Genomic DNA, 17,316 nt, shown 5'->3' with positions numbered 1-17,316 from the left:
CTGAGAAATCAGTTTCTACTCCAGCGTCTCCCTCTCCAGCGACCCCATCATCTCCTGCTCTCCCTGAGCCTCATCCATCAACTTCTGAGAGAACAGCAGGAGATGATGAAAGAAATGCTTGATGCTGAGCTGTCAGATATGGACGCTAAGATCACGACAGTAGCACTGGCTAAGACTACCAGATCTTCATCCACGGCCGGGGGCCAGCCTACACATGATCTTCAAACTGCGCAGCACGGCCAGCCCATGTACCACAGCCAGGCCATGGGTTCCCGGTTACCAACCCATGGACAAGTCACCACTAGACCAGAGAACAATAGCGTATGGGAGCCACATGGTATCCAGGGACAGGCCATCCACGGCAACCAGCCATACCAGCCAGACGCCGTAAGGCCTGCTGCCCACGGCATTCCAGCCGACGGGTAAGCATTCCAGCCAGCCATCCGTGAAGAAACCATACAGGCTGCCGTGTGGACTCCTTGAGCCAGCCACCCAAGGCTACCCAGCCTACCCAGCACGGCTTACCGTTTGACCTTCCAACGGGACTCAAGCCAGCTGCACAGATTACGGATCACGGATTACCCAGCCAGCCAGTGAGGACAGCCATGTCATGGCTACCATAACCCAGGGGCTACAAGCCACGCGGAGACTTTTCAAACCGGAGTCATGGTCACCGGAGGTTGACAAGCCCTACTTGGTAAAAGCTGAGGGATATGATTATCAACCCCCTACGGGAGATACCCAAGGCTACTCAGGAACGGTATCAGAGGATTTGGAGGAGATTGACAACTCTCCCCAACGAGATTACAGCAAAGGCTACACTTTTGTAGAACTGATTGAAGAGCTTTACCACCTTATGCCTTCACTTTGGCTGCATGTGTCAGAGGATTCACCACCCCAGATGCCGGAATATGGGGAATGTCATGCGCCTGCTCCATCTCAGCATTTTCATCAGACGTTACCTTGGCTGAGCTATACAGACAAGGTCATAGACCAAGCGACGGATAACATCCATAGACTCAAGCGCGATGAACGTCTACCTCTTCCACCTATGAAACGGAAGTTATACAAGACGCACGATGCTACAATTCCGGAGTTCCAACACTTGGATGATGATTTCTACAAATTAGTGCGCAATCCCTACATGAACATTACATTATAAGCATCATGTTTCAAGGATTTAGCATCGGTTGCATATATACACAAAGAAAAAAGGAAAGCACACCCCTATTTCTGAACCATGACACATGGCCAAAATCATGGCATGGGATGACTGACAACAGGAGCTGGGTGATACCACTGTCATCGGATAGAACAAACATTTGATAACAAATAAAAGAAGATATTGGTGAGCTGTGATTGAAATTTACTTACAAAAACATCATGGTAACTGTTTTTGACCTTAGACAATACCTCAATAAAGCATGGAGCTGCAGGATTAAGTAAACAAGTTACATTTGATGTTACATGTGAAAATGTTCCTTAAAGTCTCTTCTTGACATGACACATGAAACAGATCAGTAGCGGGTATAACCGCCACATGCCTCGATGACGCATTCCACCCTGCGTCTCATGCCTCCAGTCAGACGTTGGATCTGTTGATGAGTGATGAACCACTCCGGATGCAATGCTGCTTCCAATTGGCATAAATCTTGTACAGGAGGATCTTGTGCCTGTATGTGCCACCCCAGAATATCCCAAACATGTTCAAGTGGTTTCAAATCTGGGCTCATTGCTGGCCAGGGTAGAGTCATTTTTGCATTGGCCCTCATGTAAATCACGACTGCATGCAAACGATGAGGCCTGGCATTGTCATCCATGTACTAAGGTTGAGTAGCAAGAGGCTGGTTGACAAAATGAGGAACGTCGACTGGCCTCAAGACCCGGCTGTACTGAGCCCCTGTTAAGTTGCCCCTTATCGTGACCAAATCCAACCTGCAATCATGAGAGATACCCCCCCCCCATCCATGGGCATACCATGCATGGCACGTGAGCTTTCATCACGCATGACTGATTACATCATCTCGAGAAAACCATTCTTCCCGTAATTATATCTTTCATGATATCATAATTATATCTGTGACAAATATTGGGACCAAACAAAAATGAAATATATTAGGGTGTGCTTAACTTTTTTCTTTGTGTATATAAATTCATTCCAAGTCGTACCATTCGAGATAGCAATAGCACCTTGGCTGTTCGCCAGGATTACAGCGCCAGTCATCAAGTTGGCCCATCGCCAGCTAGTTATAATCAGCAGACCAAGGGAAAGATCAGCTACATCAGAACATGATATTCTTGGTCCAGCCTATGATCTAACTAGGTTTTCTGGTCAACCCAGCCAAGTCAGAGATCGCTCTTGTCCAAGATATTATATACATCATAGCAAGATTCCACCTAGAAAGGTGATATCTATCTCCACTAGAGGATCGTTTCGACCAGGGGTCCGGAAACCATCATATGCGCCGGACATGTCCGATTGGGAATCTCAAATGTCCGTTTTAAAATATTGCTTACCGGACATTTTAAAAAGTATTGTCCGGACATTCTTAAATTTTGACCGGACATGATCAACAGTTAGGACTGAGCAGTTTCTGTCTGCAGTTGCAACACAATGAAGATTAACTACACTGACAAGCTTTGTTTGTTTTGATTGCTGTAAATACATCGTACCTACACGATAGTCCAATCGGTCAATCACTGTAATAGGCAATAAACTGAGTTGACACTGATTAATCGAGGATTAATTACTGAGAACATCGTGTTAATTTGAGTGAAAGGTGTTTACAACTGTACATTAATACCTTGCATCATCGATGTACCTCATTATCCTCACAATGCTACGATACGTAACCTCAGACAAGAAGCGAAAGCGTGACGACAGCCAGTCGACCGATGCAGATCAGTCGAGCGGATCTGCCAAACCCTCAAAGTCTGGACGATCATTTTGTAAGTCGTGGCTAACGACTTTCACTTGGTTGACATACAATGAGGATTTGCAGATTTTATTGTTTTCAGTAGCTAGTCGTATATTGAATCTTGATTGACCGCCATTTTGCTTTCTCGGACGATCGATATCCAATTTTTTTATGGTCAATAATTAAGTACAGATGAAAAAAGTATTCAAATAACTATTGCTATCAACGATATTTTAGTATTTGTGATTAAATTATCTGTCTTGTTTTTAAAAAAATCTTTAGTTTAAAAAAAACTTTTCCCGTGAAGTCACGTGATAACCAAATATGGGATAATAGTCTCGATCCAAATGTTACAACGCGTACACTTGAGCAGACTCATGAATATTAATTAGACCGTTCACTACGTTAACAGATCGTTATTATAACAGAAACAAACGTATGTTTTCCATGTAAATCTAAAATGATATTATTTGTTATTAATTGTCCTGTGAATTAAACAATTTAAATTGAAACAATTCATAATTCATCATATTATGAATACGTAAACTTGTAATGTGTGTGAAAAGTCGTACTAAGATTACACTATTTGAAGGGGGCGTGGCCTAAATGCAAATGTCCGATTGGGATTTTAAATTTTCCGGACCCCTGGTTTCGACTATAAAAATGATCCAATCAATCACAAGTAAACCCAGCAAGTCGCTGAGGTGGTGGATGTCTCTGCTAGGAAACTTGACATCTCTACATGATATGACCTTCAGAGGAAGGCTGAGGCTACGTCCTCTACAGACATGGGTCAACTCTGTACGATCTAAGGGCCTAGAATTCCAGTCCCAGTTACCTCCCACTTTGCTACAAGACCTCCATTGTTGGAATCACAGAGAACATGTGATGAGTGGCATCCCGATGACTTATCCGATGCCATAACATCATCTATTCACAGACACGTCAGATTCGGGTTGGGGTGCTCATATGGACGATCTCACAGTACAGGGATTGTGGAGCACAGAAGAGAAGATCCTTCATATCAACTACAGGCAAATGAAGGCCATATATTATGCCATCCTGGAATGGAGAACACAGCTTTACCTATCATCAGTTCTCTTAGTCACGGACAACACCACAATAGTGGCATATATTCAGAAGCAGGGAGACACCAGATCCAACTCCCTGATGACGGAGACTACAAGATTGTTTGCCTTGGCAGACTCCTTCAACTGTCAGATGGAAGAGAGACATATACCGGGGAAACTGAACATACTGGCCAACAGCCTCTCACGTCGGGGGAGAATAGTGGCAACAGAATGGACATTACATCCACAGATCTTCATCTGGATAACCAAGATAAGGGACATACCACGACATAGATCTATTCGCCACCCGTCAGAACAACCAACTTTCGGTATATTTCAGTCCAGTTCCCGACGCTCTTTCGATGGATTGGACGAATCTATTCTGCTATGCATTCCCACCATTGTCTCTCCTCGACAAAGTCATCCACACGGTGGAGGAAACGGATTGCGTAATAATACTGATAGCCCCAATATGGCCCAGCAGGGTATGCTTCCCCTTACTAAAGCTGCTAATGGAGGAACCCATACAGTTACCACTTTATCGAGATCTGCTACAACAGCTGGAAATAGCTGAACAAAGCCCTTCTAACCCGGAAATGACATCTATGGGGTAGAAATAGACCTAAAGAGATGTCATTACCACCAAAAAGGGGGGAAGGACAAACTGGAAGTGATGTCATAATCGGAAGTGATGTCAAAACCGGAAGTGACGTAATCGTCGTTATTATAGGTCATTAATCCAGGTTTGTTATGGTCAAAATCAGCAAATATAATGGTAAATCTAGTGATAATATCACATATTTGATGGATTATTGACATAGTTTTCTGATTTTCAAGTCCTCAAGGGAATTTCGGAGGAAATTATCTCAGTAGGATGAGAATCAGTACAATATGGTTTCCAGAAGATGGCAGATCCCACTGGGGTTCCTCTTGTATATTCTGGCAGATATGTAATAGAGATAGAAGTTTCATAAGAATTATCGAACAATAGTTATCATTGTTCATAATTCTAAGAATACTACCTCTATTACATACGAATTACTCCCTCCAACCTCCCCAATTCATCATTCTTTAGTAGGAGATGAGGGAAAAAAGTGATATGGCCGCCATTGTGACATCATGGCATGGTAGTTACAAGACAACTTGGCGGCAACTAATTGTGTGTAATTGACAGTAAAGAGGACGTCTGTTGAAAATCTGAAAATTTTAGTTAGTGTGATTGAAGCCAAAATACAGGATTTATGGCAGATATGTAAAAGAGTTAGTATTCTCAGAATTATTAACAATGATAACTTTTGTTCGATAACTCCAAATAATTAAATCAACACATAATAATAAAACAGCTTGGCATAAACATGACACAGGTCATGCTACTGAAAATCAGACTGACTGGAGTTTTGGTGTAACAGTCATTGCTGCACACTGTAGTGTCTAGGATATGCCAGCTATTCATCAAAACCTTGTTTTTCATTCATGCATATAAACATGCAGTACACCTCTGTAGTACATGCAAGTTGTAGCCAACAAAGTAAGCCCAGTCTTACTTAAGTCTTTGTAACCATGCCTTCTGCACAGTTAGAAAGTAAGGTCTTTGACATGTGAATTCTGTTTATACCCAAACACGAAGTAGATTTGCTATTTCATACCATCACACAGAAAACTCATACATTGTACTATTTTTGTTTGTTATTGCAAAAACAATCACAGATGATTATGAAATTATTTTGGGATGGAATTTTGCACTTTCTGATAATCCAAATAATGAAACACCTGAGGTATAACAATGATTAAATCCAATCATTGCATATAGATGCATTGTTTTACAGTTTTAGGGTCTTGCCAAGGTAAAGTTGTATGGTATAGTGAGAGATTATCTGTCTGTTCCCACAATTATCTCAAATACTTTTGAAAGAAATATACACATTTTATAATTAAAATCATTTTGAAATCAACACAGTTATGTTTTTCCAAGCTGGTGTTCTCTGTGTAAATGTGTTTTTGGCTCTCTAAGATAGCATCAGCTTTCCTTGTTTCATATATTTCTTAACTAACAAAAGATTCTCTCTTTTAGTGGTAGGATACTTTATTTATTTTCCATTCTTTGTATCATAATACTGATTTGGCGTATTGTCATAGAATTTCATTAGGAGAATGAATAGTTTCTTGCCTCAGACAAATATGCCACAAAGTTAACATCCTCATCACTGAAAGCAGATCTGAATATAGAGAGAAAGAAATTATTCAATTTAATTGAAAACCTTGCTGAAATATTCACGTTTGTCGTTTTCTAAGATTTTCAACTTGTCTATTCCAGATGCACCAGCCCTAAACCTATATGTGATTTCCTGCCATGTGGTAATGGTGTGTGTAATCCCATCGGCTCATTCCGTAGAGAGTGCACTTGTGTAGCTGGCTTTACTGGGAAAAATTGCGAGACTAACATTGGTATGTATCAGTGTCTAAAAACAGCAATAATCCTCCTGATTTATTAATTTGAAAAAGGTTATAGTATCCCGTTTCAAGTGGTAGTTGTATATTAGATACGATGTTAATGTGACAACAAGAAGTTGACATCCATAAACTCTCTTCCTTATGTACCACTTCTAAATGCCTTTCAAAGACTTGATTCAACAACAACATGGAGATGATGCAGTAACATCCAAGTGTTCCTCGTAATAAAGAAGTTGCTCTTCCTTATGTGTATCACTTCCAAATGCCTTTCACAGACTTGATTCAACAACAACATGGAGATGATGCAGTAACATCCAAGTGTTCCTCATAATAAAGAAGTTGACATCCATAAACTCTCTTCCTTATGTGTATCACTTCTAAATGCCTTTCAAAGACTTGATTCAACAACAACATGGAGATGATGCAGTAACATACAAGTGTTCCTCATAATAAAGAAGTTGACATCCATAAACTCTCTTCCTTATGTGTATCACTTCTAAATGCCTTTCAAAGACTTGATTCAACAACAACATGGAGATGATGCAGTAACATCCAAGTGTTCCTCATAATAAAGAAGTTGACATCCATAAACTCTCTTCCTTATGTGTATCACTTCTAAATGCCTTTCAAAGACTTGATTCAACAACAACATGGAGATGATGCAGTAACATCCAAGTGTTCCTCATAATAAAGAAATTGACATCCATAAACTCTCTTCCTTATGTGTATCACTTCTAAATGCCTTTCAAAGACTTGATTCAACAACAACAAGGAGATGATGCAGTACATAACATCCAAGTGTTCCTCATTATAAAGAAATTGACATCCATAAACTCTCTTCCTTATGTGTATCACTTCTAAATGCCTTTCAAAGACTTGATTCAACAACAACATGGAGATGATGCAGTAAATAACATCCAAGTGTTCCTCATAATAAAGAAGTTGACATCTATAAACTCGCTTCCTTATGTGTATCACTTCTAAATGCCTTTCAAAGACTTGATTCAACAACAACATGGAGATGATGCAGTACATAACATCCAAGTGTTCCTCATAATAAAGAAATTGACATCTATAAACTCTCTTCCTTATGTGTATCACTTCTAAATGCCTTTCAAAGACTTGATTCAACAACAACATGGAGATGATGCAGTAACATCCAAGTGTTCCTCATTATAAAGAAGTTGACATCCATAAATTCTCTTCCCTATGTGTATCACTTCCAAATGCCTTTCAAAGACTAGCAAGAAGCATGACAAAACTGGGTTTGAACTATCTTCATTTGATCTAGTTTGATTTGTATTTATACATGTTTACTTTTGATATTTAGGCTGGACCTACCCGTATATATATTTCTTTGTTTATGGGTGAACCCACCTTAGTGTATAATTGATAACATTTTTAAATGCTATGTTTGATTGAAAATGCCTTTTTGGATTACATTAGGTATTATACTTTTACTGCAAATGTTAAATTTGGGATTACACTTTCTTAGTAAAGTTCAAATTCTAGTACATTTTTTAGTTGAATCCCATTTGGCATTTGACCCCACACTCTCAGAGTGAGGCACCTAATCACAAGCACAAAGAAAGCTGAATTCCAAATACAACATTTGTTGCATTTGTTATATGTTCAATCGGATGTAACACTATGAACATTGCTTACCCAATGCCTACAGATGACTGCAAAGACAACCCCTGTTTATATGGTGGGACGTGCATTGATGAAGTGAACAACTACAGATGTGAATGCCCCCTTGGGTTGGTTGGTCCCCGGTGTGAAACACGACGAAACAAATGTGCTGGTGTTACATGCGGAAATCGTGGCCAGTGTATAGATGACCATGTGGAGAACACATACCGATGTATCTGCAATCCAGAAGCTTCTTATGGTAAGAATTACTGCCTCACAGCATTGTATATGTGGTTATCTAGCAAAGCCCATCACTAGCAAGAATGATAATGCCTGTATTAAGTATCAAAACCAGTAAGTTTGTGAAAACAACTTCTTATTCAATGATGATGTGTTTCTGTCATCAGTTGGCTGTGTGGTATATGTTATCGTACCTATATGCACAATGTTACCTCTGCATACATGTTAGTGGTTAGATAGTTAGGTATGTTTTGAATTCATATTTTTTCTGTTTCCACGGCAATAGGTTTGATTTTGGCATAGAAATACAATGTTTTAATCCCAGTTCCTTGGTATGTATTTTTGTAGTTCAATAACTACTCTTGTATACAGATAGACAGGTTAGATAGAAATTCTCTCATCAAGTTGGACTTAAATAAACAGTCAGATGATTTGTTCTTTATTTATGGGGGCCGGGGGATTTGTCATCTTTTGATGACTCTTGTGTTCTTTAGTCGAGGGCCCATGCTGACAACAGGTATCCTTTCTGGTCTTAGTTGTGTCATCATGACAGACATTGCAATCCAACGCAGAATTATGTGATCCAATATTGAAAATATAGTTCTACAATTTCTCACATTTAATAAACTGTTGTAATACCATTATGAAAGAAACTAAGGTGACAAGACAGGGCTTGAAGTTGTGAGTGATTTGGTCGCATTTGCGAGTGAAGTTTGAGAAATGCAACAAATTATTTAAAAATAATTATATCTTGGCGAGTATGGAAAAATCAGGAATTTAACTCTTTCAACACCGTAGGCCGGTACACCAGCCAAGAAGCCTAGAGTCTCCAGACACCGCAGGCCAGTAGACCGACTAAGACTTAATCACGTCAAAATAGCATAATATTTTATTAACCTACCTGTCATATCATTCATTTTTTAAATCTCTCGCATTTCACAATGTATGAAAGGCATATTCCATTACATTTTATCATTTTTTATGGCTAAATTAATAAAAATAGTCATTATTTCCTACAATGTTATTAAAAATAAAATTCTTGGACACACACTTCAAGTTTGACAACCAGTAACATCGGACATGTCAAAGAGCAAAATAAATACATTTCGAGCAAATCTTTTAATATACTATACAAAGTAATATAAAAAAATCAACAAAAATATATCTAACAGTTCTCAACCTTACAGCTAAGTTATTATTTCCATCTTTTTGTGCGATTGCATGTAATGTAAGTCAAATGACATCTCTGCTTTTGTCGCCTTGATTTCTCGGCTCGGATGTTTATGCCAAAATATATGCATGAAAAATCTTTATCACAGCTCGTGACCTAGCACGATACATCCATGAAGTTTCATTTTTTTAATACAGATCACTTAAAACGGTCAGAATAACACAATTTAACAAACAAAATTTCGTCAAAATCTGAAATTCATCACACACAAGGACAGTACCATTGCTGTAATTTGATTGGCTGCCCCAGGTCACATGCTCAAATTTGACCAATCACGAACCTTGTAGCAAATTTCAGCAAGAAAGCGTCATTAGAAACCAATTTTTTCCATTTAATTCGTATGTTACAGCAACAAAAAGACTTCAAGAGAGGTTACTGTCATGTAGATAAAAAATGAACGTACGTGTTATTCTTATGAAGCTTCGAAAACATAGGTATTAATTTCTTCATGTGACTTAGCGGACAGCCGCTGTTATGGGGAAAGGAGTGAAGACATATTATTTTTAATTCTTTCTAAAATAATTTTCCGATTACGTAAACAATGCAAATAAAAAAAGAAATATGTAAGTGGACTTTATGACATCTTATATTTGCTGCAAATCATCAATTTTTCATTTCCTTGGTCCATAATCTGGACGTTATGAATGTGTGAGCTTACATCTATATTGACAACAAACTTAATTAAGTTGTAAATGCATTATTTAAATAATGTAATAAACATAGCTTTCATATGTATGAACAGTAGGATTGACCTTTCAAATGGTAGCAAAGATGTTTTACAAGCAGATATTTTCCTTGATAAATGTTGGCTTCATCTTTCACACAAGAGTCTCTGGGAACTTTCAATTTACATAAATCAGTGACAAGTGAATAAAGTCAATTTCACTGACATTTTGATTTTTTCAATCTTTCAAGACATCAGGCATACATTATTGTGTACTACTACTAATCGACTTTGAAAAGGCAATTGATACAGTTGACTGGTCCTTCATAGATAAGACACTAGCCTTTTTCAATTTTGGACGATCAATACGTTCGTGGTTCATGACATTATATAACGGGATAGAATCCAGTGTACTTGTAAATGGTTATGGTTCGCCTGTTTGATATACAAAGGGGATGTCGTCAGGGTGATCCACTCTCTCCATACAAATTTATTTTCTGTGCAGAGATTCTTGCCATAATGATAAAAAAGAAAAAAAATATCAAAGGGGTAAAAATAGACAATGTAGAATTTCTAATCAATCAGTTTGCAGACGATACAACATGTATTTTAGACGGTTCCGAACAATGTCTTTTTGCTGTGTTTAATGTATTAAACGTCTTTGCCAGATTTTCAGGTCTAAAAGTTAACATTGAAAAAACGTGTCTCATATGCATTGGATCCAAAAAACGCTCAAGAATGAAATTATGCCCCCAACTTAATCTCAGTTGGGACCAAAGTGACTTTGACCTTCTAGGAATTACATTTACCCAGGATCTTGATGATATGATAGTAACAAATTATACAGAAAAGATTAGAATATGTGAACGGTTTATGTCTATTTGGTCAGCCCGCAACCTTACTCCCCTTGGCAGAAACACGATTTTAAAATCGTTAATTATTCCTAAGCTACATCACTTATTCAGTTCACTACCAAATCCAAACACTGATGCTGTTAATGCATTTCAAAGAAATTGTTTTAAGTTTATCTGGAAGAATAAGCCTGACAAAATTAAGAGAAACCAAATCATTTGTGAAAAAAAGGACGGAGGGTTCAATGTCCCTAACATTAAAGCAACAATCCAGGCTAAAAAAATATCAATGATAAGACGCTTTCTTACTTCGAAATCCAAGTGGAGTTATCTATTTAATCTTAATCTTCCCAAGTTACCGGTAGGTGCAGGCAGTATATTAGAACATAACTGTAACTACTTAAGAAATAAACTACTACCACTTACCCCTAACAATTACTACAAAGATATTTTGACTGCCTGGTGGGACTTAAACGCTCAACTGGAACACAACGCAAATCATTTACTGGCCGATAATATTTGGTTGAACAGTAATATATGTATTGGGCATAAGCCCGTCTTTTATAGCACCTGGAATCAAAAGGGGGTACGTTTCATAAATGACCTCCTTGACAAAGATGGAAAATTTCTGTCGTTTGACAACTTTTCAAAATCTTTCGAGATAAAAACGAAGTTCTTACTATATAACGGCCTTATTGTGGCTATAAAACACTATTTCAAGGGAAGTAATGTTGAACTAGAAGAATTGAACAAGTTGCAAAAATCCAATTATACCCCCATGTATCGAAAATTTGTAAATGGATCGAAATGCTTCTACAACTTACTAATTTCAGAAGTCACTACAAAAAATGTACACTGTACGAAATGGGAAAAGAATATTCTAACGGATGACTCAATTGATAACTGGTCCCAATACAATAGAATGCCTTTTCGATGTACGAGAGACACTAAACTGCAATGGCTCCAATACAAAATACTTCATCATATACTTCCGACTAATGTTTTCTTGTGTAAATTAGGTTATGTTGAAAGTCGAAATTGCAGTTTTTGTTCAGTTGATATCGAGACCCCAATCCATCCTTTTTGGTCCTGTAATATGGTTCAGCAAAGCTGGCGTCAACTTGAAGTTTGGCTACTTCAAAAGGCTAACATCCAAATCGAAATTACAAAGAAACATGTGATGATTGGCTTTCCAGAAAAGCGCAATGACCCTCTAAATATCATCTTTTTGATAATAAAAGACCTTATATTTAAAAGTAAGTTAAATAAGAGACTCCCGTCAATTCAAGTCTTTCAGAACGAAATAAGAAACTACTACAACCTTACTAAATGTGCAGCGATTATTGAGTGTGACATTGGCCTATTCTATAAATTTTGGTCAACATGCCATCATCTATTTAGATGATTATTTAGCTATGTACTGGAATGTCACATTTTATGAAATAAATGTAAAATGATTGAAAAAAAAAAAAATTATAAATAAAAAAAAATTATTGTGTACAAAATTGAGATTGAAGAAAAGTATCTTTTTAAAGTGACTATCCTTGATCATGTCATCCTATTATGTTTGACAGTTCTCAAAACAAACATCTATTTGAGAGCCAGCTAATATATTCATGCTCAAACATTTAACATTATTACAGTTGCATTTCATTTTGGCGACTGATTAAAAATATTTACTTAGTTATCAACATGTAAGTTAAAAAGTGAACTTTGAGCCCTGCAAGATACAACAATACAGGGTATGAAAATAAATTATTGCTGTCAAAATAGTTGTTTCAGTCAGTGCCATATTTGGAGTTTTTTTGGGGTGTAGCCTAACTAATTAGGTTTTTTTTCAAGTGCGACCCTATGGTTACACATCTGTACATGATACGAGGGCTGGCTGAAAAGTTCTAAGCCTAACTGTGAAAGACCCGTACCAAGTCAATGGTTTTCATTTATTTCTCCACATAGTCCCCTTCCAGGTTTACACACTTTTGCCAGCGATGCTGCAAGGCCTGGATGCCGGGCAAGAAGAAATTTTCTTCAGCCACCCTAAAAAAGTCATTCCCAGCGGAAATGACGTCATCATTACTAAGAAAATGGCGGCGGCTAGTTCCTTATTCATTTGGGGAAACAGGTGGAAGTCTGACGGGGTCAAATCGGGTGAATAAGGGGGATGATCAATGAGTTCGAAGCCACAATCATGGATCGCTGACATGGCAACCACCGATTTGTGAACAGGAGCATTGTCTTTGTGGAACAGGACTCCTTTAGTGAGCATTCCCCGTAGCTTTGATAGCTTCACGCAACTGTCTTAGTAGGTCAGCGTAATATCTTCTATTGATAGTCCGGCCTTTTTCAAGATAGTCAATCAGCAGAATACCCTTGGAATCCCAAAAGACTGAAGCCATCACCTTTCCAGCAGGAGGAACCAACTTGGCTTTTGGAGGGGCTGGTGATTCCGGATGCTTCCATTGTTTAGACTTTATTTTGGTTTCTGGTTGAAAGTGAAGAATCCAGGGCCAAAAAATCATCAGGATCTGCTTCAAAACGGCATAATTTGTCATGGGACGTCAGGAATCTGACACGTTTCTGATCCGCTGTCAAGAGCTTTGGCACCCATCTTGCAGAAACTTTTGTCATTCCCAACTCGTTGGTGATAATGTGCTCAACCCTCTCATGAGAGATGCCCAGAACACTGGCCATATGTCGAGTGGTCAATCGTCGATCAGCCATCACCATGTCATGCCCCCGGGTAATGTTTTCCGGAATGGTTGCTGTTGAAGGCCTTCCTGGACGCGGGTCATCGTCAAGGCTCTCTCTGCCAGGCTTGAATTCTGCAGCCCTCTTCTTTACAGTGGAAAAGGAAGGGGCATCATCCTCTAAAGTGGAGATCATATCAGCATGTATCTGTGTTGGAGTTAGCCTTTTCAGTTGCAGGTACTTGATGACTGCCCCATTGCCAGTTTTGTCCATTTCTGGTGATTTCAATGGGTAGGTTTACAAGATGGTCTGGTACAAAGACAATAATAACACTACAGTTGCAGTTCTTATGTCTATGATTCATTAAATGATTGTACTTGTTGGTGGCAAATGTTTGTTTCAATCCGATTGAGATATCCCACTTAGGCTTAGAACTTTTCAGCCAGCCCTCGTAGTTATCAGAAACCTTAACTTCATGTTGAACTGTGTGAAAAAGTATTCTTTAAAACGATCAGGATTATGTTGATGGATATAAATCTGTTTCTAATCAGATATGAAAATTCTGGGCACAGTGATTTTAATCATGTAATGTGTGTTTATGTGTCTGTTCTTTATTGATATTCAAACATGTGTTTCATTTAACTATTTACTTATTGAAAAATGTACAACGTTTTGTAACTTTATTTCTTTTTAGGAGAATACTGTGAGTACAGTCTTTCATTGAACAAAAAGTTAGAGACACCAACATTCTCAAGGAATGAAACAGGGAAGACATTGATGGACTGCAGGGACACCTGCAACAGTCAAGGATCTTCCTGTCGGGCATTCTCCTACTTCAGAGCTGATCAGAGGTGCATGCTTCATTCCACAAGAGCTGACAACCTTCTTCCTCTTGTTCCTGAGCAAGGGGCTTCTTACTACGTCAAGAAGTGCAGCTATATCAAAGGTAGGCATTTGAGGGAATAATTGATGTTTTCTGTAGCAAATATTTAGCAATATCACTCTGGCATGTAAGTTATCTTGTCCAGACCATACAAATCATGACCTGATTTCACTTTGTGGACACCCAATGACTTCTCCTTTGACTGGCATTCATTACTTGGGTTCTGCCCTGATTGGAAAAAAGGGCAAAATATATAAAAGGACATACAAATTTATCATGTGTCATTTTCATCTTGATGAAGAAAACCAGTTTGGATGGTCCTTATGGTTGGTCCTAGAAGTTCATGGTAAGCCTAATACATCCTACTTAGTTATGCTTTTAGCTTTTAGAAAAGACAGTAACTTTATTTGTTCTCTCGTCCAAAATATTTCAGTTTGAGTTAATGAGAGATAAAGTGTGTATCTTCCATGGCTTCTTTGTTCTGTTGCTGCAGATGATTTCTACACTGAGTGGTACAACACCCCAGACAACCGCACATCAGGGAACTATGTCTTACTAAATGATATGAGAAACACTGTAAGTACAGGGAACTACATCTTACTCAGTGATATGAGAAACACTGTAAGTACAAGAAACTACGTCTTACTCAGTGATATGAGAAACACTGTAAGTACAGGGAACTATGCCTTATTCAGTGATATGAGAAACACTGTAAGTACAAGAAACTACGTCTTACTCAGTGATATGAGAAACACTGTAAGTACAAGGAACTTGTCTTACTCAGTGATATGAGAAACACTGTAAGTACTGGGAACTACGCCTTATTCAGTGATATGAGAAACACTGAAAGTACGAGACACTACGCCTTTCTCAGTGATATGAGAAACACTGTAAGTACTGGGAACTACGCCTTATTCAGTGATATGAGAAACACTGTAAGTACAAGAAACTACGCCTTACTAAGTGATATGAGAAACACTATAAGTACAGGGAACTACGTCTTATTCAGTGACATGAGAAACACTGTAAGTACAGGGAACTACGCCTTATTCAGTGACAAGAGAAACACTGTAAATACAGGGAACTACGTCTTACTCAGTGACATGAGAAACACTGTATGTACAGGGAACTCGTCTTACTCAGTGACATGAGAAACACTGTAAGTACATGTGTACAATAAAATGTTTTCACCAGAAATATCATTCCAATGTCAGGCAAAATATTTTACCAATGCAACAAAAACAATTTACAGTGACGTCACAATGTTGTGAAAAAGTTGTGTAAAAAATTAGATAGATGTAGGTTATGCATACAGACACGGCTGAATGAAAAGGGTAATAAGACAAAATAATACAGATGTCAGAGGGGTACACAAAGTACGTCATCTAGACTACCAGGGGTGTCATATAACCAAATAAACAGCAGTTGTTTAACCAGATAAACAATTTTGTACAATTTACCTCTGAAAGGGCCTCCCTTTATAAATGTATTCCTTATTGAGTAAAATGCTGTAATACAGTATTTTGATCATCATTGGACCTGGATTATTTAAGGATTTTGTTTTGCTTTGTTTATTAAATCGAAATAATACGAAATGTGCAGCGAACTTTATGATGATGTGGGCGGTCCCTGAGAACCAAGACAATAATTTTATTAAGCCTAATAAACATATTCTTTGCTTATCCTGCATTACTTCTTAATGTATTCACTGCTTACCTTACGACAACAAGAAGGACCGCGCAACGGCGAAAGTCCTGGGTGAAGAAATAAAGTTGTTGTTCTGAAGTCCCACTGTTACCGACCACCGCCTTGATGACAGGTAAGGTCACCTTCTTCACATCACTGCCTGTTGTGCTACAGCAAGGACGTGTCCCAGCGGAGCTGTCCTTTTGGATTAATTTAGACCTTCAGTTTTCGACTACAATTCTATGTATTCCTTTCATATTACATTCACCATGTTGTGTAGATTATTTAGGCATAAAAAGTTCCCACCATGTACTTGTTGTCCGCCATTTTGAATTGTGTTACAATTGTTTGCCTGCCAAGGTAGTCAAATTGTTTACAATTCTCAGCTACATATGTATAACATATTCATGTGTTTTATATATATACTACTAGCTCTGGCGTTACATTGAGTTACATACATAGAAATATCGTGTACACTTACAATATTTTGCCGATAGATTATTGTTAAATTCTACAGCATTCTTCCAGTCCCGTACTAATTGTCATGGAAAAACATCTTCTAAAGGTCCTCATCCACATTGTTTGGCATGCATGCAGATTTGTAATTTTTGTGTAAATCTCTCTCCAACAAGTTTTACAATGTATAGGCAGGTTACTCACAAACATATTTTGCAGCAATCCCGTCGTGAGCCGTGAAAGATGTCACAATCACTGAATAGCGACCGACATGGTTTGGTCATTACCACGCTGCCGTTATCATCGGTGGGTAATATGGTGCCCATAACTGACTGCAGAAGTGCACCCTCCGCCGAAATCAACAAAACCGGATGTCAGTATCGAAACTCCTAATTCTCAACCGCCTGAGACATCCAGCTCTGCTGGATCTGCGACACCCACGCCAGCGTCCTTGATGGGGTAGCACAGACGCAAGCCAGATCCAGTCAGCACCAGTGAGCATTGCGTCACAGATACCTGCGCCAAGCGCAGATCCTGCCTACCACC

The 17,316-nt window shown here is 38.5% G+C and overlaps 1 protein-coding gene across 2 annotated transcripts in view; it reads left to right on the top strand.

The window, feature by feature from the left end:
* Nucleotides 1–17,316, top strand: part of LOC124140324 — a 237,584-nt gene that overhangs the window by 157,523 nt on the left and 62,745 nt on the right. For both annotated transcript variants that reach the window (XM_048382708.1, XM_048382709.1), the window contains 4 exons: nt 6,303–6,433; nt 8,118–8,330; nt 14,440–14,691; nt 15,122–15,204. In XM_048382708.1, the coding sequence (XP_048238665.1) occupies nt 6,303–6,433; nt 8,118–8,330; nt 14,440–14,691; nt 15,122–15,204 (679 nt within the window). The remainder of the gene's footprint in view (nt 1–6,302; nt 6,434–8,117; nt 8,331–14,439; nt 14,692–15,121; nt 15,205–17,316) is intronic.

The sequence above is a fragment of the Haliotis rufescens genome, unplaced genomic scaffold, assembly GCF_023055435.1.
Source record: "Haliotis rufescens isolate VD_foot unplaced genomic scaffold, xgHalRufe1.0.p SCAF_40, whole genome shotgun sequence".
NCBI lineage: Eukaryota > Metazoa > Mollusca > Gastropoda > Lepetellida > Haliotidae > Haliotis > Haliotis rufescens.
This window is presented reverse-complemented; position numbering and strand designations above follow the sequence as displayed.